Source organism: Pieris brassicae, chromosome 9 (assembly GCF_905147105.1).
Source record: "Pieris brassicae chromosome 9, ilPieBrab1.1, whole genome shotgun sequence".
Taxonomy (NCBI): domain Eukaryota; kingdom Metazoa; phylum Arthropoda; class Insecta; order Lepidoptera; family Pieridae; genus Pieris; species Pieris brassicae.
The window spans coordinates 4,279,113-4,306,508 of record NC_059673.1 but is presented as its reverse complement, the minus strand read 5'-3'; the positions used below and the strand labels follow the sequence as shown (position 1 = coordinate 4,306,508).

Genomic DNA, 27,396 nt, shown 5'->3' with positions numbered 1-27,396 from the left:
CTCAAATCAGTAGGGTAAGCCCCGTTCTTTTTGTGAGGCTACATCTGATATAGGTAGATGGATAGATACTATCTACATATATAGGTGACAAAAACAATAAAACATTATTCCCTAAAATATCATATATTATTTTAGGCTTCTGCCCGCGTTGATTATTTGCATTTTACTAGTCTCTTACGACTTCTTCAACGATATACCAAAAATAGCATAACTACCAATGAGAATGCTATATTATTAGTAATTATTAGAAAAAAAAGATAATAATCTTCATGAATGTATTTGATTTCTTTAAATAAACGTTGGTATTTTTAAAATTGATAATATGCAAATAGAAACCATTTGAAAATATTATAATAACCGTATTTATTAAGTTAGGATGATGCCATCAAGATAGAAAACGATGTCTTCAGGCAATGTTCAATTGACAACATGTCTCTCAATTCAGCTGTAAAGAAAGTATAAAGCTCTAGAAAATATTACATAGTTAATATATAAAATATCACATGCTGTATTTAATATATAAATATGTAGTAAGTATTTTTATTAATTAATTAAAACTTATAGTGAAGTCCATATTTTATAAACATATGAAAGAATTGTCGATTTCAAAATTACAATCTCCCTACGTTGTACTTTAAAAAAACATCTAAAGAAATTTCTGGAAATAGAATTTCGTAGAAACAACATGCGACATCTGTTGTCGAGTAGTAAAATCCTTAAGTCATAGCTTGCCAACATTTTATAAGTTTTATCAAAAAACTTTTGATAATTTAACATTATTTGACCTTCACATTACATCACATTAAATTATACCATTAAAAAAGATGACTCACATGCTAGTAAGTCCATTACTTTAACAATAAACCAACTATTATAATATCAAAATTCTTAAATTTTTGAATTTATATTAGAAATATTATATTTATTTATTTTTCCTTGCTATTTGTCTAATAATGACAAAAACAAAATAACAATATTTTAAAGTTAGCCAAATGTGCAAGATCTCTGTATTAACTTAAACTATAGGACAAGGGCGTCATGCCTGGAAAGTTCTAGCATATCAGTTTCCTTAATATTCTAGATAATTCGACGCATTTCCACTCACTACCAGATGTCGTTGGCATGTATAAATACTTTACCGGCGTTTTATAGCGTCATTCTGTCAAAAGCTAAGTGAGACTTGGGAGATACTGTTAAGCGATATTTAATTTGCTTTTCGAAAGTTTTCTGTAAAAAGTGAATTAATTGATTCAAAATGTCTATTTATCCGTTCTTCATGGATTTTGAGCGTCCTAGAACACGACAACACTTAATGGATCAACATTTTGGCTTAGGACTGACGCCGAATGATTATTTGACGATTGTGGCTGTGCCGCAAACGAACAATAATTACTACAGACCATGGAGAAATCTTCGGGCATCAAACCAGGATGAAGGATCTACAATTAAAAACGAAAAGAACAAGTTTCAAATCAATTTGGATGTTCAGCACTTCGCTCCCGAAGACATTTCTGTGAAAACTGCTGATGGGTTTTTAGTTGTTGAAGCCAAGCACGAAGAGAGGCAGGATGAACATGGATTCATTTCACGAGGGTTTTCAAGACGTTATCAACTACCAGAAGGTATTGAGGAGTCTGCTGTGATCTCTAAGCTGTCCTCGGATGGTGTGCTTACCATCACAGCTCCATTGAAAGCACCGCCAAAGGCTTCGAATGAGAGAATTGTTCCCATTGTGCAGACTGGGCCGGTGAAGAAGCAGCTGGAAGGTGAAAAGACTGATTAGGCGTTTAAGTCTTTCTCTCTACGAATTTTCTGCATGTTTTACTTTGTGAGATTTCGTGATTGTAATTGTTTTGTGGGTTATTCTTGCGCTGATTTCAGTGAGATGTCATTGAGATAAGGAATTATTTTTAATTGTCACAGCAACACCTCATTATTTATGTTTTAATATAATAAATTATTTCTAGTCATGGGGTTATTTTTACTTTTTATACTCGTTGAAACACATGTTTATATATTGGTAGCTATATAAATTCGAAATGAGACAAATCTTTTGCGGACTAATTCCAATGCTTTAAAGTTGTACTTAATATTTTAATATAATAAATAGAAGTCACTGACAATAATTAGGCAACTTCATACGAGTAGTAAGTAGATGAGATTGTTATATTATGTATATAAAATTCACAACTCTCCCTTTTGCGGCTCATTTTTTTATAAAGATGTAAGCATAAATACGTAGTATAATGCGCCATCTCTTACAAAATGAAAATTATCTCAATTCCCAGTGAATCACATTGGGTTAGGTTTTTTAACTTCATTCATTTATTAATTTCTTTGATTTAACTTCTATAGGGTTAAAGAACATGCGCCATACCATACACATGTATAATATTTTTCAATTAAAGTAAGATAAAAAAACATAATAGACGCAATCTGATAGTGAATTTAATTGATAAATTGAAATTAAATTGATTGTAATTGGCGACATCTGTCGCCCATATTTAGTTTACAATTCAGTAGTGAATGTTTAAATAGTTTACTATTAAATCGATAGATGACGCTGAGTACATTTTAATCTAAGTAATGGTATTAAAATTTAGTATTTACAAAATTTACATATAAAATATAATTTATGAATTAACGCTTCATTGGGAAAATAAATAAGGCCAAAATGTGTAATAAAGTAAAATTACCTCTTCTTTACCTAATCGTCAGAAGTATGTTATTGTTTGATTCCCATAAGAATAAGTTAAATGTTAAATTTTGTATAGTTACATTTTTTTATAATTATGATTTCCAATTTAATTCGTGCATTTTCAATATAAAGAGAATGCGCAAAAACAATGTTGTGTTTGTATATCACGATTATAGATTGTTATGCAAATTTTATGACTAACTTTTTCATGTCCTGAGTCACACAAATGTGTTGTTCAACGGCGAGCTACAAAATTTTTAATCATTAAAACCTTGTAAGACTTCAGATTTGTCGGTCTATTTGACATTTAGTCAACAACTTTTTTATTGTATAGGTTTTATTGCCTTAATTCGTAACAACCTGTTCTGACAAATATGTACTCTGGGTACTGACCCAGAGTGATTTTTATTATTTTATTATTATTAATTAGCTATTAATTACTTAAGAAGTCATGTGGAACATAGTGTAATGGCACCTGCTTACAAAAATTGTGTAAAACAATCTTGGCGCTTAAAAAGAATGACGGAGACTTTCTTGCCAGTTCTTCTCTTCGGTTCTACGCCCTTGATTTGAGAACTGGCAGTAAATGTAAAATTAAAAGCATTTAATATGTATTTCTTTTCTGACGATTATAAGTGTATAAGTTCGGCAACCGGGGATGGACACTAGACCTTCTTGGGGTTGGTGCGAGGTCCAGTACCTCCAACCTATAATACACATGTAATATCTTCGGTACATTTAGCCGTAATTTGTATAAATATAATTATGTATTAATAAGGTACGTAATCATATGATGCGACTTCCTCTGTGTAGATGTGTATAGATCTAATGTACAGCCTATAGTTCACCTTGCATGACATTGGTCGTGTAGAAAATTACATTTTCCTGCTAATAATAACTATGAATGATGCCCACGGAACATAACTATTGCTTTCCGCTATCAACAGATTTATTCGAAAAATATTAAACTCATGCATGCATACTAAATGGAGGATTTTTCGTTACACTTTACTCACAAATTTTTATAAAATGTGAATTTAATAAGACTTGGAAAGTAGACGAAGTAAAAGGGTTTACACATAAGTGGGAGAGTTGAACTAAGGCAGTATGGGCACACTTTTGCGTGTGTAAATATTGGTGGCCTATCAGGAGTTCACTGTTTAAGGACTTTATATTTATAAAATATTTGTAACGACCAGGAGGTTCTGCGATGTTAAGTGATATTATATAGACCTATGTCTATGTCAGAGGGCTCCCGCGTGCGTTGCCGGCTTGTTAAAATTTAGAGAGGCTGTTTTTACCCTAAATTTCACTAAGTTTAAAATTCATACTCATAGTGTAGAAATATATACTTCATGGAAAAAATATAATTATACGTATACACTTATGTGTAAACACAAATTCAAGAATGCAAAAAAATAACTTAATTGGTGATAACGTTGGACGTTTTCCTTAAGAGAAAATAATCTGTGTATTTTATCAGTGTTGTTAGTAATATTGACAATTATCGAGGAAAATATTACTCTTTAACGATCTGTGTGTTTCTTCTAGCAAATTAAAACTTGCCGTTTCAGTAAACCTACATTGTCTTTTCGTATAATCTTATGTATGTTCCCCAAATAGTAAACTTTATTCATTTTCTAAATATGTAAATATTTGTATGTTACTTTCCTGAGTATTAGTCAATAAAGACTATCTTACGTACTTATTTTTTTATAACTGTTACTTCATTCTGAATAATGATAAGTTAATTGAAAGAGGAAGTTGTATACTTTGAACTTTGATGATATCATTAAAGTAAAAAAAATGTAAAGAAAATGACATGAATTATAAAATTTGTCTAAGCATCCTGTTTTTTCTAACAAATACAGTGAAGCCAGTGCTGGCTTCTTGGCTGCTTGGCTTGGCTGAGGTCGTAGCTTCGTTTCCTTGCTGTACACTGATGGACTACGTATCTATGTGCGCTATTTACTCGTACGCTCAAAGATGTCTTAGGCCCAAAAACATACATATTACAAAAAAAACAAATGATCATGAATAACCGACTTATTATCCCAACTTAAAAGGTTGCAGCGCTACTAGTATTTTTGAGTGGTTTTTGTCCATTAATGCTTAAAGACCTGACCTGAAAATATTTATTTTTGTTAATTAAGTTAACGTACTTCTTACACTGAGTTTAATATTTTCTTACTAGTGTTACGTGGTTTCAATTCCTATAATAAGGCTTCCCGTTGTTTGTCCATCCTTTAAGTTATCTTTTTGTCTTAATAACTGAAAGTCTTATTTCATAAAAAAATATTAGACACCAAAAAATATGCTAATAGGGTTTAAGTTGTATTATATTTTTTTCTCTCTTGTATGATTGTTTTAGCTATTGTTGTGAAATTATTATCGCTACACGATTCATATAAAATAAGGTTATTAAACACTTTGGATCGTGACATAGTATTTAAGTTATTTACCGTTTTAATTGTTTTTAAACAGAAAGTATTTAAAAATTCTTATAAAGACAGAAGCTATAAACTTTTACAGAAATTTTCCATTACCTTTAAACATAGACTTTAATATAATTTTGATTAAATACGTAACGAATGAAGACTTTGTTATATCAGAAACACCTGGTTCCAATAACACATTTTAAACAATGTTTTTAATATCACAATCAGTTTCACTACAAACAGTAACCTTTGTTCATATGTTCTATTTTTATACGGAAATACAATATTGATTTAGTTTGAAATTTTTATAATTAAAATTTTGAATCATTATAACAAAACTTAGTATCTAGATAGCGGCACAAATTCGTAGTCGTCCTTCAGTCCTTCGGCATAAGTTGTTCCTTCTACTGGTCTCTTCGACGGTATTTCATTGGTCATTAATTCAGACTCTTGTCCTGTTTTATCTAACCCAATATCAGCGTTGGCACCGGTGTCTGTGTTGTCTGTTTCGATTTCTTCACGGCTGTGATTAGGTGCAACAGTTTGTTGATCAGGACCTTCACTTGCATTATTGTTTAAGGGGAATACTATCTTGAGGATGCCATTTTCGTATGTCCAGTCACCGCTTGCTCCCACGAACTCAGGCAAGGATCTTGCAATGATATAGTTACTGGTTGAACCCGGACCAAAATTATGCTGCGCCACAACTTTCAGTAGCCCCGGTCTGGCCTTGACGGAGATGTCGCTTTCTTGGAAGCCAGTTAGGGGAATTTCTATTTTGTATTCGTTACCCTCAACTCCCTCCTTTGTGACGACGTGAGGTAAATTTCGTGACATTTGCGATATTCTTTGTTCGAGTGTCGCCATTTCTCTGCCAAATTGTTGCCAGAAATTCTTCATGCTAAACATATTATCGTTGAACATATTTTCTAGGCTTGTTTCATCGCTGAAGGGGAAGCGTGGGGCTGCGCCGGCGGCGGCCACCAAACCGATTAAGATTAGCAACATTGTCGCTCTATAGTACTGTTTAGACTGACTTTTAGTGCCGTAGTTCTGTCATATATATAGCTGCGTGCGGGTCATAGTGTATCGCGTTATCAGTATATTCTGGAGTGTTTAAACATGAATTGCGACTAAAAGTAAAGTCCGGGGATTATTTAGAAATTATATATTAACTGTTTATTTAGGAAATAATTAAACAAGAAATTCATTATAATTTTTTAGGTTATTAATCTTTTTCATTGAAACAAAATGTATACCAAAACATAGACTTTGTATCATTTTATGTATATAGGTTTTACTTTTCTTGCCTTAAACTTCTGGACCTGGTTTTATTCTTATAAAATAGTATAGCGCTAGAGATGCGAGATTAAACATATAAAGGGATTACCTTGACATTTTGTGAACTCCAGCATTATTTTCTGGTATTTTTTCTCACGGAAGTGAGGGGTTAATAAATAATATAGTAGATACAATTCAATAACTATACTTAAGCATTTCAAAATCTGTTTTAAAATCACCCAGTCGTAAAACAATTCTATGCGGGAATTTTATCAATAAAATACCGATCGAAATGATTACCAACATTACGTGGTAGTTTGACTATGATATGGGTAACATTTGTGTGATTTGATAGTATTTTTCGGACTATATAAATTACAGGGAATCTATAAAAAATGTATGTATTTAAAAAATATTTAACAACATGTTAATGTAACATTTTTGTCCAGTCAGCTTTATCCAACTGATCCAACTGATTTGTATCACTACTACTAGATACAAATACGTATATAAAATAAAATAAAAGTATTATTTCTTTAAAAATGGCGTCCAATCATTATCTCTTGAGTTTTTTTATAAATAGTCCAAAAACAGCATTGAAAAAATAAATGTCACTTACTATGGAAGAATTTAATTACAATAAATCAGATATAAGAAATTACTTTAAATAACAGTGGCATGCAAAATATTATATTTCCATGAATTTTAGTTAGACTTAGAGGTCATTGTTTTTAATTGTTATTATCAAACGGTCCATTACATTATATTTCGTAATATAAAATATATACTGCAAAAGGATACACCACAAAAATCGAAAACGAGACTAAATATCGTAACCATGGTAACGGATATAGTATTAATGATTATTATGCATCTCTCAATTGCGATACCAATCCCGACCTTGTTTTTGTGCCAAGCCATCACACAGTTCATCAGCTTTGTGAGAACTATATGTAAAGTGTAAACAAATGTCGGGTTCTATATACTATTGGAATTTAGAGACTAACGGCGTTTCTCTTAATGATAATAATGATTATATGTACTAATACCATAGTAATTTTGATGCTGAAATTTTCAATAGCCCCAGTCCACCAAATCCCCATATTGCAATAATTACATCGACCGTGTACTGCCTTTGTGAAGTTTACAACGGCCTCTACGTGTTGGACCTGTGTTCCCGCGTAAGCGTTGTGCCCAGTATTGAGGCGAGAATTACTAAACGAGATGCAACCAAAGACGGCCGTCGGGGTTCGACTCGCCCATAAATATCATGAGAATATTTCCGTAGTTGTCTTCACCTGGGCCCGGCGGGAGACGCCAAGCCTTTTAAGCAAATAAAGTCTATTTTTAGGAAAGCGGAGATTTGAAACTCCCCTGCTGCCTATATCTCAGATCTTCCTGGTCGCGTGCCTGCTAGGCTACTATGGGTTATATAAAAATATTTAATAATTTCAGAACTGAGCTAGAGCAGTATATTATCTAGAAATTTATCTTTTAACACGTATGTAGTAAGTTTCGGTTCTAATTCTAGTTGTCTACACTAACCTTCTCTCACAGATTAAAACATGTTACGTAGCGCTACTGATTCGAAAGTATTTTGAATTCCTAGTTTTGGGTCGACTAGATGATATCGCTTATTATCTAAATACTCATACGTAGGGAATGCAAACCCGACTCGAGATCGTGAATTCGAGATTGATATTTCTAATCCCGCGGGATCCCGAAATTTTAGAAATCTCGTATAGTTTAAAAAAAATTTACATGACTGAATACGATGAAAACTGCATGTTTGTGATAGTGAGGTTAATTAAAATAAAATAGTATTTGAAATAAAACAAAAGCCTTTATCCTTTAATATTACTAACTAAACAACTAACAATTTTAATTACATGATCATAATCAAAACAAAAGTAGGTATAGCTCAAGGAGATTAAAAAGTGATGGAAATTGGGGTGATTTTGAAAGTAACTTCTAAAAAAAGAGTATCTTCTATAGTGCTATCTGCTAACCGGTATGTAATGTCCATTGCAATGTACCCTATGTAATGTGCAATGTCGCGTGAAGCGTCCCTAGCGGATGTGTGTAGAATCGCTGACCATTGCAGCCCAACCCCGTCAATCTCGAACGGGATCTCGTCATATTATGCTTCGAGATTGATCCCGAAAAATTACACGGGATCTCGATCTCGATTCGGATCGGGATTGCATTCCCTACTCATACGGTATTTTAAATAAAAATATTTTCCAGCTTTAGTTAAGAGACACTTCATTTTACTCAGCAAACAATCATAATATGTATAATTATAAAACTATAATTAAATAGTTAATTATATCAAGAACATTTTAATTAGCCACTATTATACTGAATCTATGCGGCTGTCTCTGTCAGATGTACTTATAGTATACTACCTTCAACCAACTAACCTACCTCCAGATGTTTCTCGTTGTGTTTGACCACAAGGGAGCTAATACTTTTTGCCGTTGATAGTTATCATAAAAAATTGTAGATGCCGTGTAACAAGCTATAAAGAAGCAAGGAACCACTTCTTCCTTGCGTCTTTATACTTCTGTGTAACATTATTGTATAGCTTATAAGCTCATCCAAAACACAAACACAAATTTGAATTAAAAAGAAATAGTAGTAGTCTAGTGCTAACATTCAATTAAATTCAGTAATACTATAGCAATGCAGTTTGTTTAGTCAGTAATGATGTAAACGATAAAAAAATCGTCATAGTGACTCAAACTCGAAATATAACTTACTCGAAACATAAGTAATAAACGCGAAATGCGAAATGCATTATCAGCGAGAGGTATAAAATAAATTTGTGTTTATATTTATTAAAAATACCTAGAATTCGCGTAATCCAAAGAAATAAATAAGGATTATTATAATGGATTGAAAATACTTTTTATGTTTCAGTCTAATAACTTTCTTTGAGATAACAAACCTTTTAAAACTATATCAAATAATAAAAATGGCAAATGAATGAATGAAGCTGCGGGCGAAAATTAGATGAAAGTGATAATTATGTAAATTGAAGTCAATTTTTATCTTAATCCCCTTAAACGTCACAGGAAATAAAAAACGCTGGCCGGGAGAATTAATGATGCAATTTTGTTTCCGTTTCCTTATTTATTTGCAAATAATTTACGTCACATTAAGAAGTGGAATTAAAGTTAGCTCAAGCTTAATACTATTTTTAATTTCCCTAATCAGTCATCTTGTACTATCTGAACATTTGTTTATTCGTAGTTCACATTAACTTAACAATAGTTAATAAAAATATATTTACATAAAAGGATAGTTATGATAACATAATGCTCAACGTAATAAGGTAATCATTATCATAAGCATTTTCTTAATCAGACTGTTATTTATCAATTATGTTAATACATATACTATATAAAACGATTAAATTTTTGACGTAACTTGAGGTTTCCACAATACTTATGGACTAAGTACTTGCGTGAACCTATTACTATTATTATTATTACTATTTGCATGTATTATTCTTTTGTCTGAAGTACATATTGGTGACAGAGAAAATAACAATATAAATAAAAGATAGATATTATCATTATGTTATTTCTTATATAAATATAATGAGAAAATGTGTTTATAAGTAAAAATATGCATTACAATTCGGTTAGATAATTAGGAAAGAAAATACTTGTCAGCATAAAAATTAAATAACTTAACATGAAATACAATTTTATATCTATACTTGAATTACTATATTGTATTTGCTTCTTTGCAATATGTTTTTCATTTTACGGGTTTCCATGCTGTATTGTACATCTGGTGTCTATAATGGGCCTTTAAAATTCCCGTCGTAACAAAACAAAACCAAATCACGAGCTGTTGTAGGTGTGTGAATATGTGTAAGGGTGTGTGAAATAATTGAATTTAAAGTTTGGATACCAAATTTTCAGTTGCATATTGAGCTGTAATAAAATTCGGCTGTAAATACTCAACAAAGAATTAAGTTTCTTATACAAAAATGCCCTAAGAAAGCAGGAAAAAATATGCGAATGTTGTGAGCGAAAAAGATTTGCTTGATTTGTCCTTATGCCGTTTGGTAGTTAGTGAGAAGGTGTCAAACGTTAGTCTGGAATGTTGCTTTAAGATAACATTTAAGATAATCGTTTGAGTTGTTTGAGTATATGCCAGGTGTCAGTAGCAATTGTAGACGGTGAGCGGATAGTTGTTAGGGAGCCAATTAAATTTACTGTAAATAGAGTCTTCCTTCACAATAAGTTCTGTCGAAGTCAGTGCTTACCGTCTGACCGGCGATATCGCCCCTATTTCTCATTAAAAGCAACTTGTGAACATAAGAGAGCGTTCTATATGTTTGTTGTATATTTAGTGCATACAGCTTTCAAACGGAAAGTAATTGGCTGAGATGGGAAAGCTCTTCCGTTGGAAATCAAAATTAAAAAGAAATGGACCTGAGCCACGCTGTACTTGGGGAAGGTCGATACCTGCACGGGTTTCCCGATAACTCTAGGATATCTCCTTAAATTTGACGCAGTATAATAACTGTTTCAAGTCCCACCAAAATAGTGAATGTTGGTTGATACAGAAGGCACTTAATATAAAAATATATCGAATGAATAATAATGATTTAATTATTAAAAGTAACATGAGTGCGTTTGAAAAAGTCTTTGCGTAATAGTCAAAGCGCATGACCTACCGAAAACGTATTGACAGCAATAAGGTAACATTCTAGAAATAGGTTATTACGCTCGTGCCAGTATTCCCTATTAAAATATTCCACTTTATAGATTTCTGATAAATTAATTGAACCATTCACCATTCTGTTACAGCTGATATTGTTCTGAGATCGAAGTTTACGACAATTAAAGTTGGGAGTGCACTATCGTGTTACTCGAGCAATGTTGAACGGTTCTAACTGAAAATTCAAACTTGCATATAAAGGTCATATGTTTGACTTTGGAGTAAACTTTGGGGTGGTTTTTAAGAATGATACGTGGATACAATATGTTATTTATTTAGCGGACTGTGTACAACCAATGTATGGATTTCCATAAATCTATTTAGATTACTTAAGTATAAAATACGATAAATCTTTATATGGCTTGGATATAACCGTATTTAGCACAATTACTATATAATCGAAATATACTTTTGTTTACATTTGGATACCTTTCTAGATGTTGTCTATATTCATATAATCTGTCCGATTTTTTAAAGCTAACTAGAGGCAAAACTAAGGGTGTCTTCAATATGATTATTATTTACTAACATATTATAGAATACAACATAAATATATGTGACGGTGAAACATAAAGTCGTTGTATATTTTCTACTTTGCGTAGCGTCGACTCTCCAATAATAATATAATTCTTAGTAATATAATAAAACTATGTATTTAGTTTACTGCCCATTTGTATTTTAAAAAAGCCCAAAATATATTTAAACCTGGTTAGCACATCTGAATGTCACTTTCAGTGACATTTCCGATCAAACGTAGGCTCATGGCAAAGTCATTAAATCGCAAATTCCTGGGTGTAAGAGCCGCTAAGTTGAGCTGCAAAAGCTTACAAAATTGCCAACGATATTCTTGAGTACTAAGCTAACCGTATCGTGTAGAGAGGAAGTTATACACTTCGTCTAATCTAACGTAGGAAGAGACTGAGCTATCGAACCACTGACTAACCCGGCCTGGCCACCCCAGTGCCTGATTTAAAAATCTTTTATAATATGTACTCACGACAATATAATTGATTAAAATAGTTTTTGATCGCCTTTGTTTTCTAACGATTGTCACCAATATCCAGATTGAGCATTCTGATAAACGAGCTAGGTCTAGGATATACATAAAATCTCCCTCCACTGCTTATAATTTCTGAATCAATGCATTTTATGTTGTATTTTGTTTGCCTATATAAGTGTATTTCACGTTAAATCTTGTATTTAAGTTTTCTTGAGTATGACGAGCGTTTGTAAATAAACTAATACCAAATTATGGCGATCAGACATTTTTCTATACGTATCCTCCAATATGGATACAAAGTAAACCAGTTAATAAATAATATTTGGGACCAAACGGTTGCTGGTTACGACATTATATTGATACTAATATTCAGACCTCTCTACTTCAGACCTCACTTAAGGCTATGAAAAGTGGGATTGCGTTATATTTTCAATACATCGTGTGTGAACGCCTTTAAACATATAATCTTATTTAACAAAAGTAAATCAATAAAATTCCACCGTAAATCATACATAACTGTATTTGACATTTATTTCATTATCCTATATTGTGTAATAAATTCAAAGCCCTTCTTTCAAAAAAACTTTCAATAGCGGAAGCACTTTTTTCGTATGGAGTTATAATTGTAGTTCTGTCAATACCCGCAGCGCTGATGTCGCAACATTGGGATCCCGCGGAAAAAGTCATTTAGGCACAGGCCTACATTGTTAGCACTGCGTAGCCCTCGTCCAATTAATACTCTACGAAGCTGTTATGAGGGGTCTAGCTGAATTTTAAGGATATAAAATATCACAAATATGTGCCCTACTTAGGAATGATCACCAGGGAACTTGCACAAATATACCTAACATGCGTCCTTTCATAATTATTTAAATATCAAAAACATGTCTTAAGCGAGAAAACGTATTATGCGGGATAGGAAAAATAAAACGTACTACATACTATTATGTATTACGTTCTAATTTTGATATATATAGGTATTAAATTATGAATTACATAATTTAAAATAATCACTTAATTTGGTTTGACAGAAAGATTTTGATGCATTAGCAATTAAAAGATTTTCAACATAATTTAAATTTGTACTTTTTTTATCATCTTCGCTTTGACTAAAAGAACATACCTACATAGCGGCTTAAATCATTAACAGCTGCAGCCTGGGCGATTGACAAAACCGGAGTTGACTCATCTTCGTCTTCATTATTATCACTTGGGGCCTCGTTTTGTGTGTTATTCACATTCTCAATAAGATCTTCAATTGATTGAATTTCATACGGTGCTACATTGTCATCAATGGAAGAATATCCAGGAAAACCCTGCAGCATCTCGGTTTCTTCACGTGCGGGCTGGGGGCCTTTCTGGGGGCGCTAGGTTAGACCTTTCGGCTCAGGCGTATTAAACGGGATGACGAATCGTATTAAGCGTTAAGAAATGTATGAAAATATGTCCCAAGTTGCAGAGACTGGCGTAAAGTGGCCTATTATGCGAGAAATCGTATTAAACGTGATAGTCTTACACGGGTTCTACTGTAGTCAGGATTTTTTCATATTGAGTAATAAGACTGGAAAGCGACGTCCCTATAGCTCTATTGTCAATGCACCAAAAAACCAACACCTCTCCGGATTATCTTTTCGGGCAGACACTAGTGACAGCCGTTAAAAATAAAAATACAAATAGAAATAAAATTGAAAATATCGCTGTACATATTTGACGCGTTTCGTGTGTATATTACATTCATTTATAATATATTTATATCTATATTCAGGATATATACTATTTCTTGGTTTACTAAGCAATTAATAACTTAATTTTAATAAATAGCATTCGATTAACAACACAAAGTTTATTACGTTGAAATCAAAATTTAATCAAATGACAGCTGAAACTCAAATTAGGAGAATAACGCTACTGGATTAATTAAGGTCTGTAAAACATAAAGTTTGATTTTAAGAAATTGTCCTGTCAGATTTCTAACACATCACAGGATGTGACGTCACACTAGTAGTTTTCAAAGTTTGACGTGTGATTTGTACGTCCTTTGAGACGTATTTATCATCTTATAATTATATTATGAGCTAAATTATATCTTAGACTATACGAGTTGCTGTATGACATAGCCTCAGGTATTTACATTTGTTTTATAGGTTTTTTTGGATGTTCAATTATCAATGAATTCGTACACATACAAACATCAAAATCAAAAAATCAAACAAAAGGTTTCACGACTAAACATATGACCACTGAGCGTCATGAATTTAATAACATTTGTTATAGTATTGTCTTTTGTTAAATTAGCTTTTACACATTAAGAAAAACACTTTTTGAACGGATTAAAGATATGTATTATTATTAGAACTTATAGTAATTTACATAATTCTAAATTTTTTCTGACGTTTTGCGTACTTTTCAGTGTGCGTGGTCACGGTGACTGAAGACGAAAGGTGTTAAATGTCAAAAGTATCACAGCTGCAGAGAAAGTTGTTTTATCTGTATTTATTGCCCCGAAGTTGGTATCGACTAAAAGATGACGGGTTTTTGCAAAAATGACTCACGGTGTCCTCTGTTTTCACGGATTGTTTGTGCGGATTGAACAATTAAAAATTTAGAATTATGTAAATAACTATAAGTTTTAATAATAATAACATAGCTTTAATCCGTTCAAAAAGTGTTTTTCTTAACATTTATCTAAGTTATTTTCTTCTAATGTATTCTCAGTTCTTAAAACAAAACAATCCGTAAAGCTGGTATTCGTATTTTACCTTATAATTGCGATTAATAGCTGAGAATATTATGAATGGGTCGTTAAAACAACTTCGAAATAAAGTTTTAGTATTCAAAGGGCCAATAAATTTATAACTTTATAACCGAGAAGTTAGCATAAACGATTGGGAATTGAAAATTATTCCGTGAATTGTTCAATATACGCACGAAATCTATTTGAATATATTTGTATTCACAATTTTCTGTAATTCAAATAAAAAGTGCTTTGAAATAGACACAAAATATATTTAACACTTTTTTTTAATACTAGCGTATTACGACCTTATTGTTATCTATATCACTTAGATATAGACAAAAATTTTGAAAATATAAATACATAATTTCATTTTCTTAAGAATAAAATGTTAACGTAATAATATTGAATGAAATCCATTAAATCAAATTATCTGTGACAGTAGTTGCTATAACGCATGCGCGGTATTACGGTGGATTCTTGAACTTGAAATCGTGGGAAATTTTATTAAACTTTGTAAGATACTGTGCTGGCATATTCACTCGACACTATACATGCACCAAAAACAAACTTCATTCATATATTCATAAATTGATATAGTAATATGCACTAACAGAAAACCCTCGGCGTTTCGCGGCATTCATACAAAGTTTTCGTTAATTTATTGATTCTTTAATTTTACCTTTCTGGGTATACTTCGTATTTGGAAGACGTAAGACTTGATTTAATCATATTTATAAATAGACTAACGCAAAGAACAAAGGCATGACTGTTATAACCCTCATTATAAATGAACGGTTTTATAAATATAAGTAATGGTAAGTAAAAATCCGAAATCTTTATAAGAATATAAGTACGCTGTTTCTTATTCGGTTGTGTTCAACGAGTTGGATATAATATATACCTCACTAACCAACCTATGTTTGCCATTTTATAGATGTAAGGTATTATAAATTTTCTTAAACGAGCTCGGTGTTTTCTCTATTTTAGGTTAGTCGACTTATTGTATTACATTTCATACATCGTCAGTCGTGAAAATTTGTAGCCTAGCCGTTTTTATAAGTAACGCTTTTTTGTTCTCTTTTAAATAGTAAACCAATTATCATTTGAATTTTCTACTTTTTTATTTTAAAGAAATTAATAATTAATTCATTGAGTTCTTGTTGTTGTTCTATTATAATATTATTATAATGAATGTCGAAGCTTCGGTGTACCGTAAAACTGTGACGAATTTGTGTTTTACCGTCACATATTTTTTTAATAACAAATAAATACTTTATAAAAACAGTGGCGCTACAAATCTGACTTGTTTGCTTGAGATTTCAATATTTTTTAGTTGGTCATTTTTCTATATAAGCTACATGAGTTTCCTCCTGTGTGGGTAATGTGCCGGTATCCTAACAATGTTCGTCATTAAAACAATTTTAAACGCGCATATAGAGATATTAGTGCTGGGTTGCCATGACCAAAGAATCGAGAGTGGTGTATCTAGCTTATACCACCATCTAGTACTAGTTGAAAGATGGTGTAGTAAAAATCGTAAAAATATAAAAACTCGCGTTGGGTCCTATAGACAAGCTGCTTGTGTTAATTTTATCAAGGTCATTTTCAAGTTATAGGCTGTGAAGTTTTTGCCGCCCTTGACTCTGTAGTCATGTCCAAGATAATTTTTACAATCCAGCAATATCGTTGAAATTGCACGTAAGATAATGTAATTGGTTTTTTTTTAACACAAACCATCCAGTTCGCAGCCTCCAACCAGATGTAGGACTGACATGTGATAGGTTGATAGTGGGAAGAGGGAAATACATTTCCTGTAATTTCGCTCTCTCCACTCATAGGGTGAGCTGGGCCTGCAGAGGTCTATTACTGGTTGGTAGGTAGCGAACCAGCTGTTTTACTCTAGAATGTGGAAGTTTGCTACACTAAATGTACAAGTGAGAGAAGATAGTCATTGGCAAAATTTGTTGACTTCTAATCTGTAAAAGATCAGAAATACTGTCATGCATGTCAGGAGGTAGCAAAAAAATTCACTTCCAAATTTGCCGGCCTAAAAATCTGCTACCCTAAGCACCAGGATACTCAGTCTGCTGGTAAATCCGCCACTTTGTTTGTTAAATAACTTCTTATACATCATTCATTGTTGTTCCCTTGAAATTATTTTGTCTCATTTTTGTTTTGAGTAACTTTAAAGTCGGTGCAGAGACATTAATAGAAATCGATTTGAGTAGCAAGGTTTAGAAAAAAAAACAACCTTTTTAGGTATGGGCCTCAGATTTCTGTATCTGTTTCATGAGAATTTCTTAATCTAATAGGCAAGTATCAGCCTTCAGGGCCTGACGAACGCCGTCGTCTTGTTGGGACTAAGGCAAGCCGGTTTCCTCACGATGTTTTCCTTCACCGTTCGAGTGAATGTTAAATGCGCACATAGAAACAAACTCCATCGGTGCACAGTCGGGGATCCTACGACTTCAGGGATGAGAGCTGCACGCTGAAGCCTCAAGGCCAACACTGCTCTAGCTATGAAAAAAACCAAAATAAATACTTAAAACGTTATAAATTTGTTGGAGAATGTTCTCAATTATACATAATTTTCCTAAACAATAAAACGAGTGAGAAAAGTCAAATCTATTTTACAATTTTTATATTATGACAAATTTTAAGTCTTCATGTTTTCCGCCATCTTTAAAAAAATATCACGCATCAGGTTGGCTAAAAGTGGATAATTTTGACCAAGCAGTGGGGCACGCAACTGTGGTATACACATCTGTAATTGAAGATAATATCACATAAGTATGAATATTTCTGCGTAAATAAACGTTTACCGTCAAGAATTTAGATGTTACATATTACTAAACATAATTAAAAATAATTTTAACGCCAATTATAACGTTTACAGGCAAAACAATAACAGAGACACTATACAAAGAAAGTCTGAAGGGTGTGTGTGTGTATTTGTAACTGAAGCATGTGTACCAAATCGGCTTAATTCAATGACATTCAATGTGTGATAGAATTCTATGGGCATCTTTTTTGAAAGAGTTGTGAGGAGAATTGAATGTCTAGTGTTGAAAAAAGTTCGAAGTGAAATGCCATTCACTCGTTCAACAAACAATTCCACAGCAGAGGCGACCTCCTAATTTACTTTGTAATCTTAAGAGCGTTCTCTATATAGGTTTAGCGTATCAAAGTAGCAATGAAGGCATATTAATATAGTAATGTAATATACAAAATCTAAATAACAAAAGGAATATTTATTGAAATTATTTTAATTATTGGTGACCATATACTTAGTAAGTAATTTAATTCACAAAGCTTGCTCTTACTCATCATCAAATACTCACATTACACATAGTTATACTTAAACATACTTATCAAGAATAATTTAGAACTTTGCGAACATAATGAGTAAGAGCTAATCCGTTAAATTCCATAGCATATAGGTACTTACAACAGCAAAAAACACGACGAGTATTGGACAGATGATGTTGATAAGAAGTGACATGATGGTTCGCACCAGCCACCACATTCCCAGTACTACTAATACACTAGCTAGCATTACCTTAAACGAAGAAATTACGTGGTTATTTTATATATATATAATTATACATAAAAAACTCATGTTCAAAAAGTTATTTTATATCCTTTTCATGTCAAACACGGCTCAGGATTACTGTATAAGTCTAAATGTGTAATGTGTATGGTTACGTTTGCAGGGAGCTAGTATGCTGTATTGTTACAGATCTATGATTCAAATCAATCCTTATGTATATGGTATATCCTTATGTTATATAATACCTTCAAATAGGCTATTTGATAAGACTAATCTGTGACCGTTGTGTCATATAACTGACGTATAAAATCAATGTTTAAAATGTATTTTTTATAAACTAATTATCATATACAAGTTATTTCTAAAGCCATGTTTTATATAGATTACTGTCAATAACACTTTATTTTTCGTAATGTCCTTTGCTGTATCATTAAATATAGTGTTAACTTACAATTTATTGATCTTATTATGGATCAAGCATATTATTTTTTCAACTTTAAATTATATACTTTATTTAACACCCGGACGAATTGCCGTGAGTTCGGACGCAGGCGTTGTTTAACATCTTCGAAGTCGTAAACGTAACGTAGTCGAAAATGCCTTTATTAGCATTATTAAGACCTACCTGAGCCTCTTCGTGTGCTTGCAGCCAGGTCCTGAAGCTGGTTACTAGAGTTTTTGTGCCATCCACTGAAGCCGACGAGACGCTTGACATCGTGAACTGAAAATACAAACAAGACGTTCTTATAAAAAAAAACTTGTTTAGATCTATTGTACTTTATTAGTATAATTTAAAACTAAAATTATAGTTTTGCCTAATCAACACCTGTAGGACAATGAAATGCAATGGAGTATAATTTAAGTCAGACATACATATATTGTTTCGTAGGCAGGGTTTAAAGGGTTTTGTTAGAGTTAGTAAATTTTATTTAGCTAGTTTAATCTAGTAGGCACCGGTAAAGCATTCGTTTTTGCGTTTATTCCATACAAAAAAATTCCTAAATATAATATAATATATATAATATCATTTGTAGAAAATTTATGACGTTTTAATTGAAGTCGACAATTTTGTGCCGAAAAATACACAAATATATTTTATAAAAATTTTACACCTTAAATACGTTTATTAGTTATAAAGTAGGAAAAAGCGTTTGGTCCATGAAATAAAACACCGGCATAAACGAAATGCTAAGTGAAATAGGAAATGTGGGGATTGTAAGAAATTTTTATTATACAGATAAAACATCTCGGCGACGCTCGCACCGATAAAGTAACAAGTTAACTTCGCGCACACAAACAAATCGTTCCCAAAAAACCGTCCCTTATACCTCGATTGAACGTTATTGGCGTGGAAACTGAAAGCCACATAATGAGTAGGTAAAGCACACACAGGAACCCTGCATATACATTACATAAATACAGTATATTTGCCGCCCATTGCCTAATAACTTATGTAATCTGCTTTTGTTTGTTTTTTATATGTATGATTTTGTATATTATGCGTTACCATAAGTGTAAATAAATAAATATATTTCTCAATATGTATATTATTTCGTGTACTAATATACTCGTAAGGCAACCGTTTTAGATTTTATTGACATTACCTTGCCGTAACAACTTGTTTACACAAGCAAAAAAATAAATAAAAAGAATTAATTAAAATTAACCGACTCTCCTAATGGAGGGCATCAGTATGACCTCAATGTAAGTGATGATATAGTAGTTAAAATTATCAATATTATGAGTAAGATGATCTTAGAGGTCTTCTATTAAATACATGCGCTGTAAAAGTTTGTATGTAAAATTCTCGGAAACTAAAACTCATGTCACGGTGAAGATTCTGATTTATATATCTACTGTTTAGTTCAGTTTTAAATATATGCATATCCACGTTAATATTTTTGACAGGTATTTGAAGCTGGTTTAATTTTTCACTCAACTTGAGCTAATTTTAAACGTAATTAGTTGAACCGATCAAAAACTAATAAAAATCTATAATTCGTCATCTTATTTAATGTCTGAGACGGCTGTTAGGTGACTATGATAGTGAGTGAACGCCGAGCTTTATGCCAAACATTGTTGACAAATGCTTCGCAGTTATTAAACGGGAACATTTTGTGGTAACCTCTGATCTCCGGCGATATTTTCATCGTAAATGTTTACTGGGCTTAGTCAAACGAACTTCGGTATTTTGTGTACTTTAATCTTATAATACATTTTCTTAATCAGTAAATAGGTCTAGTTTACCTTTCTTGTAAGTTACAGTTAAAGGGTGAAACATATTGCACAGTTCATAATAAGTTTTTGTTTATAAAGTAGAATAATATATGTAAATAATAATAATCTAGCGGCTATACAACCCTACAAAGGTCTTAGCCTCAAATTGCATATGATTCTTTGATCATTTTGACGTTATAACGTCTTATAAATCAATGAACGCCGGCTACAAGCACGATCATAACTCATCGTCATATTTCGCCTGAGCCGAGCATCCAAGCGAGAGCGCGGAACAAGCGATAGAGATAAATAAAGCGGAATTCCATTGTTTATTACAACAAAAATTGCAGCAAAAAAAGCTAAATAATTCTTGCCTTTGGAGAATTTGATTTTAAAAGAAAAAGCCATTTTATGTAAGTTTGAAGCAATTTTCATTGTCACAAGTTTGATCTAGTCGAACACTTTCAAATATATGAAATGTGTTTCCAAATGCCAGCTTGAAATTTTTCGTATCAAATATTCAACCTGTGTCGTATACCTAATGGTTACTCGATATAAAACATTGGTTGATGTCATCGCCAACACGTTTTCCTTACATATTATCTATTCGAAAGCATGTCATGTGCGTCGTGTTTGTCATTCCCAAGAGCATTGTTTAAATTTCGAATACAAATCGTATTTACTATTCGAATACGTTAGCAATTCGATTGTTGATTTGTGCAAAGAGTGTAGATGGCTAAGGTGTTATGTTCAATAAGAGAAGTCTATTCGCTCTATATGTATAATAGCTCAGTTCTATAGCTCTATTGTTATAAGTTCCTGCCTAGTTTTTTATATTTCTCATTCTTCATTATACCAAGTTGGTTTCCCCTAGGCGCTGGGCTGAGCGCTCTAATGCATATTATGGAAGCAAATGATAGCCTACCGTTGGCCCAAGAACCGTTTGTAACCAATGTTGATCGTTATTATCGTACGTCATGGCGAAGCTGTCGATCAAATCTGTCGATGACACTAGAGACGCAAATAGCCTCCGTCTCACCAACTTGCTGTCTGAAATTTTTAAAGGGAAATCTATAATAGGATATTATAATATTACGTTCCTGTTGTTTCATTTTAGACTCTTTAATGTCGTAAATTCATACGTATCGCTTGAAATTGAAAGAATTCAATATAAAAAAATGAAATCGAAACGTTACCTAACGATAAAATTTATATATACTTACAACATTCATTTAATTCCCTTTATAAACATTTGAATAGTAATAAAATGTATCAAAGTTTTTTGGAATTATACGTTTACAAAACAAAACTAATAGCTACCCCTTGTAATTCAATGTAAAACAATATTGTGTACCTCTCTTTTCCACGCTCGGTAACATTGCACAATTTCATCCATTTTTATTTACTAGTCCGCTGAACAAAACAATTTTTAGTATTTTTTTAAATAACACGCTGCGTAAAAATTTTTGCCATGACAGTTTTATTTTTTCGCGTGACAGATTGTTATCGGCCAGATGCATGCAATAAAAACTTTCACATCATCAGTTGTATGTGATACTCTGTGACATTTATTGAGTGGGCTCTATGTTCTATATATTAATTAATTTGTATGTAGACTTGAGGTTTGTATTTCAGCTCTTAATAGGGAACGAACGACGAAATGACGGCGCGTTTTTGTCGATTGTGATTGGTGAAGTGATACGTGACGTGCATCATCAAAAGCTATAATGTATGATGGATGGAATGGATATTTTCGTGTGTCAACATTAATCTTTTATCGTTTCTCTTGGATAAAATACATCGTAAAGACGAAAGCATTTTTAAACATCACGATAACTTTTATAAGTTAAAATTTCACTTTTTTAAGACCTTTTGTTTTAGATATTCCTATTTAATAATCATATAATAATTATCAATGCTCTTTTGAAGTAGCAAGTAGTATTTTCTTATTAGCCTCATTTTGAAAGTATGCTAAAATGAAACGAACCAAAAAAAATATTAATACTATTGCGCAGTGTAGATTAAGTGGAAGTAATATATTATTTATGATAATATAGAATATATATTACTTCCACTTGATATAGAATATATATTTCATGTTTTTGATAGTTCGATTGTGCCAATTTAATATTTGAGTTGGCGCCTGGTAGAAAGTAGCTGTCCTCGTTAAGAGATAACTATCGCAATACTGCGAGGAATTTCCAGCCTTAAAGGTCCAAGTCACTGTCATGGGTACCAAACTTAATTAATATTTTAGTGTGCTTTTTTTATTAATTTTAAACAAATAATGTGTATGTGCTTAAATCAATGTAAAGTAAATAACACATTAAGTTATTAACTAACAAATTTAGTAATTTAAATCACGATGGGTCTGATGAAAGCGTTCAGCGTCAGGCGTTCTAGAACAACTTTATTCATGGTAAATAAATAAATAAAAATTAATTATATAATTAATAGAGTACCAAGGCATACAAAATAAAACGGAAATTCAGTTCGAGATTACTTAAAACAATTTAGAAGTTTCTCGAATAACACTATAACAAACAGGTCGCAACTCACGTGAGACTACCAAAGTATTTTGAGTTATTCGTATTAAACACACGTTTAGCTCCTTGTCAAAATTGTCTTGACATATCTATTTATTTTCCAGACTTTTGGGATGAAAGAAATAGAACACACGAAAATTAACATATTATCACAATAAGGAACAACAAATGTGGTGTATCGATTCATCTTTTGCATTTGAGAGACAGGTACCAATTAAAACTTGTGACCATGATAATTGTGCAATATGAAGCAGTCATAGATAATAGAAACAGGCTGTAATTGCAAGTATGCTATCTAAAGGTTGGTAAATAGGTGAAATTAAACTTAACTTAATGAACAATTTTACATTGTTACTCTCAAATCTTAAAATAACACCCCAAATTTGGAAGGGTGAAAAGGTATGTTTTAGCCAACCTAGGATGTTATTGCTTGGCTGGATACATTTAAGATACACGTAATATTATTTATAAGGTACATAAAGAAGTTTATTTCCTCTTTATGTTTGTTGTAATTTATTTCATTTAGTTTTTTGTATTAATTGTTTTTTTTTAACTATAGTTTTTAAGGACTAGAATTTGTACTAAGCTTATACCGTTTGGTGGTGTTTTCTGCACTTTTCGTTTATAAATATAACTGAATAATACAAATGATCTAATATACAGCTGTTTAAGCTTAGGGTGCTTGGCGATTCTCTATAAACATTGATTACCCCAGTTTGAAAACACTCAATGACACTCTCGTTTGAGTGTATTTTTCACAGATCTACGATTAGCCCTTTACTGCTTCCACCGCTGGCCCAGATATTGCCCTAAATACTACTTCTTATAATATCGTCGCCAGTGTGACTCAATAAAAGAGTTGTAGCTTAAAAATTCATAGTTAAAACAAAGTTTCTATATTAAAATAATAATTTAATTACATAATAGATCAAGGAAAAAATAAATAATAATTGTCTAATGGAAAAGTATCAACCATCCATCCTGTACTGTCCATATCCATCTATATCTGTACTGTGTTCCTGAGGACCTCATCCATATTTTGATGAAATGTCCGGCACATATCCTTGATATTAGTAAGTAGTTCTTAAACGTAGTAGCAAGTAGGTACATTATTTTGGCTTATTAATCCACTGGTAATAAAACTTTTGATTGATTTATATTAGAGTGATACGACAAAGAAGAGTCTAAAAACTTTGGCGTTCCACAACAGACGTTAAGGTGGAACGGGAATTTGCCTTGTTCTGAAGTTCGATGATAAAATTCGCCGCATGAATTAATCCGAAAAGCTCTTCGGAATATTCCCCATTGTATATGCGATAAAAGATGCAGAGAGAGCCTACATCTCTACGCATAATCAACGTTGTCGGTTCCAGCCACTCTGTGTTGGATGCGGTCAAAAGGAAGGGGCTGGTAATGCGAAACAGTACTCAGGACTAGTAACAGTATTAGTAGTAATAGTACATTATATGGGCATACGCTTTATAGCGATAGCCCAGAGTGAAGTAACGTCGTGCCCTCCTTAGCATATCAAACTACTTAGAGACTATTTCACTCTTCCCTACCACAGGATACCTACCAAGTATTCTGATTCCGAAATTGCTCTCAAAAAAATATGTCTAATTATAAATTTGAGTTCAAATATATAGTGATAACAATTAACTTAATAAATTCGTAACTTAAGTACAACGTTAAATATTTATATATATATTTCATGATTTTTCTCTTTTAAAAACAATTTATGTAATACGTTATCAGTGCCTGTTATCATTGATTCAGCTCACGGCTTGATGTAATCCCGGCACGCAAACTTTACTGATTTATCGTTCAGGATGAGACAGGCTTAGAAAAATACTGCTTTTATCCCAGACTTGACCAAGATAAGTTAAAATGATATACAATTATTATGTTTCAACATAAATCATCACGTAGGAACTATGGTCAATGTATTCATCAGTGTTGATGCTTTGTGTTGCTTGCTTTGTTCGGAAGATCCTTTGTGCTCCAAACGTGCCGAATTATTTCTAAGACATACAAAAATATTTTCGAACTAGGCCAATACTCTAAACGTGTAAATTATATTTCATAATAAACACTGTGTTTGTATAGGTAATTTAATTAACTTTAAGAGCGTAACACAAGCTTTTACTACATTTTTAAGCGAGCTATTTAATTACGATGCAGCCATGCGCCGCCCTCTTTAAACTTATTTTACGTGAATTTTAAAATTTACAACCTTTAAATTATGAGTTAATTTCAAATGTACCTGTACGATAAAAAATTTTATTCGCTCCTATCTGGAAAACTACCAAACGTTATAATTAGTAAACGTTTTTAAATGTGAAAAAAGCAACGAAACAACGATAAGATACTTCTAATAATTTTAAACGATTGTCAATTTAAAATTTAATTATTGCTAGTGAATGTTGATTAATTAGACAATATATGAAAAAAATTGTACCTAACTATTACTACTAGTTGAACCGGCGCGGTTGGGCGTCGGGGTTCCTCAATAGATCCAAATAACTCGGGATAGATAACGATGACAAGGCTTGGAGAAGGGACATTTATTTATTTACTAGCACATAGGATAAATATTAAAATAAATAAAATAGCTGAACCGCCAACTTTGTACCGCCTAGCAGTCATTGAATGTGGTGTTTCAGACTAGCTGAACTAAATTTATGATTTCATGAAAATAATAAAATTAATACTAAATAAATATTAATATTACATTTATCACCGCAATTAAATACTAAACATTACAATGTGGGTTAATTTGGTTTATTTTCAAGTAGCTGTATGGTTTCCTTAGTTAAGACAAAATACATTTCTGAATGAGCGCATATATTTGACAACTATTAAAAACCATAAAAATCAGTCCAGTCGTTCTCAAGATACTTGTGTTCGAAGAAACCCGACTTGGTTATAAATTTTATTATATCTCGGAAAATATCTGTTCAAACATTTGATCATTTAATGTGCGTTTAACTTTGAGTAACGTATTTGGAATAATATTCCTTAATAATTGCAAATTATTTATGCATCATGAATTAATTAGGGTTATTTTACGAGTAGGTACTATGTATTATATAAAAAAACGTCAAAAATATATGAAAATTCTTATAAAATAGTTTTATTATGAAGCTTACATTAAAAAACATACACTGAAGTTGATGAAGAAGAAGAAAGGACTTTCAATTCAATGACATTTAACAAAGCATCAAAAATAATTTAAAAATATAAATGTTATTTTATATTTCTTTAATTAAAACTTAAGTAAGGTAAGGTCATCAGTTCACAGCACTATTGATAAGAAACAATAAAATACCCAGTATAGAATACGATTCCAAGAAAGATGTACTGTTTATACATACTAACATTGTTTATATTTGCCGAAGCAAGGTGGCATCAACCGGAAAATGGTTATCATAAACCCACTAAAACAAATATTCCTAATCCGGAGGCGATAATTGAAGAAATAGCTAACCATTTACGAATTGCTGATGGCATTGTAGCAAATTCATGCAATGACTTTAACAACGAAAGAGAAACTTACGATTCTGATGGTTATATTCTAAAGTATATACTTCAAAAGGACTTAGAAGAGTTTGTGAATATCAAAATCAAGAATAGTGTGATGGTGATAAAGGCTGGATTCCTAGGAGGCCATGAGTTCTCAGCAATGAAAATCCTACCATCGAATCTGGAAACCAGAGACGCGATATGGTGGATTGAAGGCGAAGATCTAGTTATAACAATCCCGTATAAAGTAAAACTAGGTGTTGATATACCAATGAAATGTAAAAAATGGGATGTTGAAATAGATGTACCACTAAGTCCGGAATACAGCGTTTATCAGTTTCTAAATATAAATATCTATGGTAAACCGGAAGTGACCAAGATTTTAGTTTAATGTGTGACGTCATATATATAGCGTGTATCTTAGAAATATATGAATTTTGTTCTTTAGCACGAATTTTTCTGGATCATTGTAGTTTGGTTGGTTTTTTAATGTTTAATGGTATTTATGAGTTTTGCTAATGATAATATTTATATTTAATTTCGCATAAAGATGATTAGCGTTATTGTATTAGAAAATCCTGATTTAGTTAATGAGTACTACTTCGCGTTGATCACTCTGATACCTGGTGGTTCTTTATACCATTAGGTCAAGTGGTCATATTGCCTG

At 32.0% G+C, this 27,396-nt stretch overlaps 4 protein-coding genes across 4 annotated transcripts; 2 read left to right on the top strand and 2 right to left on the bottom strand.

The window, feature by feature from the left end:
* Positions 1-1,145: 1,145 nt before the first annotated feature.
* Positions 1,146-1,970, top strand: LOC123714499 (protein lethal(2)essential for life-like). The gene has a single exon (XM_045668766.1). The coding sequence runs from the start codon at positions 1,256-1,258 to the stop codon at positions 1,781-1,783; it is 528 nt and encodes a 175-aa protein (XP_045524722.1). The 5' UTR covers positions 1,146-1,255; the 3' UTR covers positions 1,784-1,970.
* A 3,350-nt stretch (positions 1,971-5,320) lies between these two features.
* LOC123714496 lies at positions 5,321-6,185 on the bottom strand. Its single transcript, XM_045668760.1, has one exon. The coding sequence runs from the start codon at positions 6,142-6,144 to the stop codon at positions 5,476-5,478; it is 669 nt and encodes a 222-aa protein (XP_045524716.1). The 5' UTR covers positions 6,145-6,185; the 3' UTR covers positions 5,321-5,475.
* Positions 6,186-17,508: 11,323 nt separating this feature from the next.
* On the bottom strand, positions 17,509-22,161 carry LOC123714327. The gene is made up of 5 exons (XM_045668548.1): positions 22,016-22,161; positions 21,587-21,711; positions 19,070-19,165; positions 18,343-18,453; positions 17,509-17,658 (listed from the first exon to the last, which is right to left on the bottom strand). The coding sequence occupies exons 1-5, from the start codon at positions 22,038-22,040 to the stop codon at positions 17,551-17,553; spliced, it is 465 nt and encodes a 154-aa protein (XP_045524504.1). The 5' UTR covers positions 22,041-22,161; the 3' UTR covers positions 17,509-17,550.
* Positions 22,162-26,553: 4,392 nt separating this feature from the next.
* On the top strand, positions 26,554-27,176 carry LOC123714247. The gene has a single exon (XM_045668446.1). It carries the CDS (start codon positions 26,563-26,565, stop codon positions 27,118-27,120), a length of 558 nt encoding a protein of 185 aa, XP_045524402.1. The 5' UTR covers positions 26,554-26,562; the 3' UTR covers positions 27,121-27,176.
* Positions 27,177-27,396: the final 220 nt, after the last annotated feature.

Coding starts and splice junctions, on each gene's coding strand:
- LOC123714499 (XM_045668766.1), top strand. CDS start 1,256: ATGTCTATTTATCCGTTCTTCATGGATTTTGAGCGTCCTAGAACACGA.
- LOC123714496 (XM_045668760.1), bottom strand. CDS start 6,144: ATGTTGCTAATCTTAATCGGTTTGGTGGCCGCCGCCGGCGCAGCCCCA.
- LOC123714327 (XM_045668548.1), bottom strand. CDS start 22,040: ATGTTACCGAGCGTGGAAAAGAGAG. Junction 21,712..22,015: donor ACCGAGCGTGGAAAAGAGAG/GTACACAATATT, acceptor TAAAAATTTCAG/ACAGCAAGTTGGTGAGACGG. Junction 18,454..19,069: donor AAGCACACGAAGAGGCTCAG/GTAGGTCTTAAT, acceptor TCTTCGTTTAAG/GTAATGCTAGCTAGTGTATT.
- LOC123714247 (XM_045668446.1), top strand. CDS start 26,563: ATGTACTGTTTATACATACTAACATTGTTTATATTTGCCGAAGCAAGG.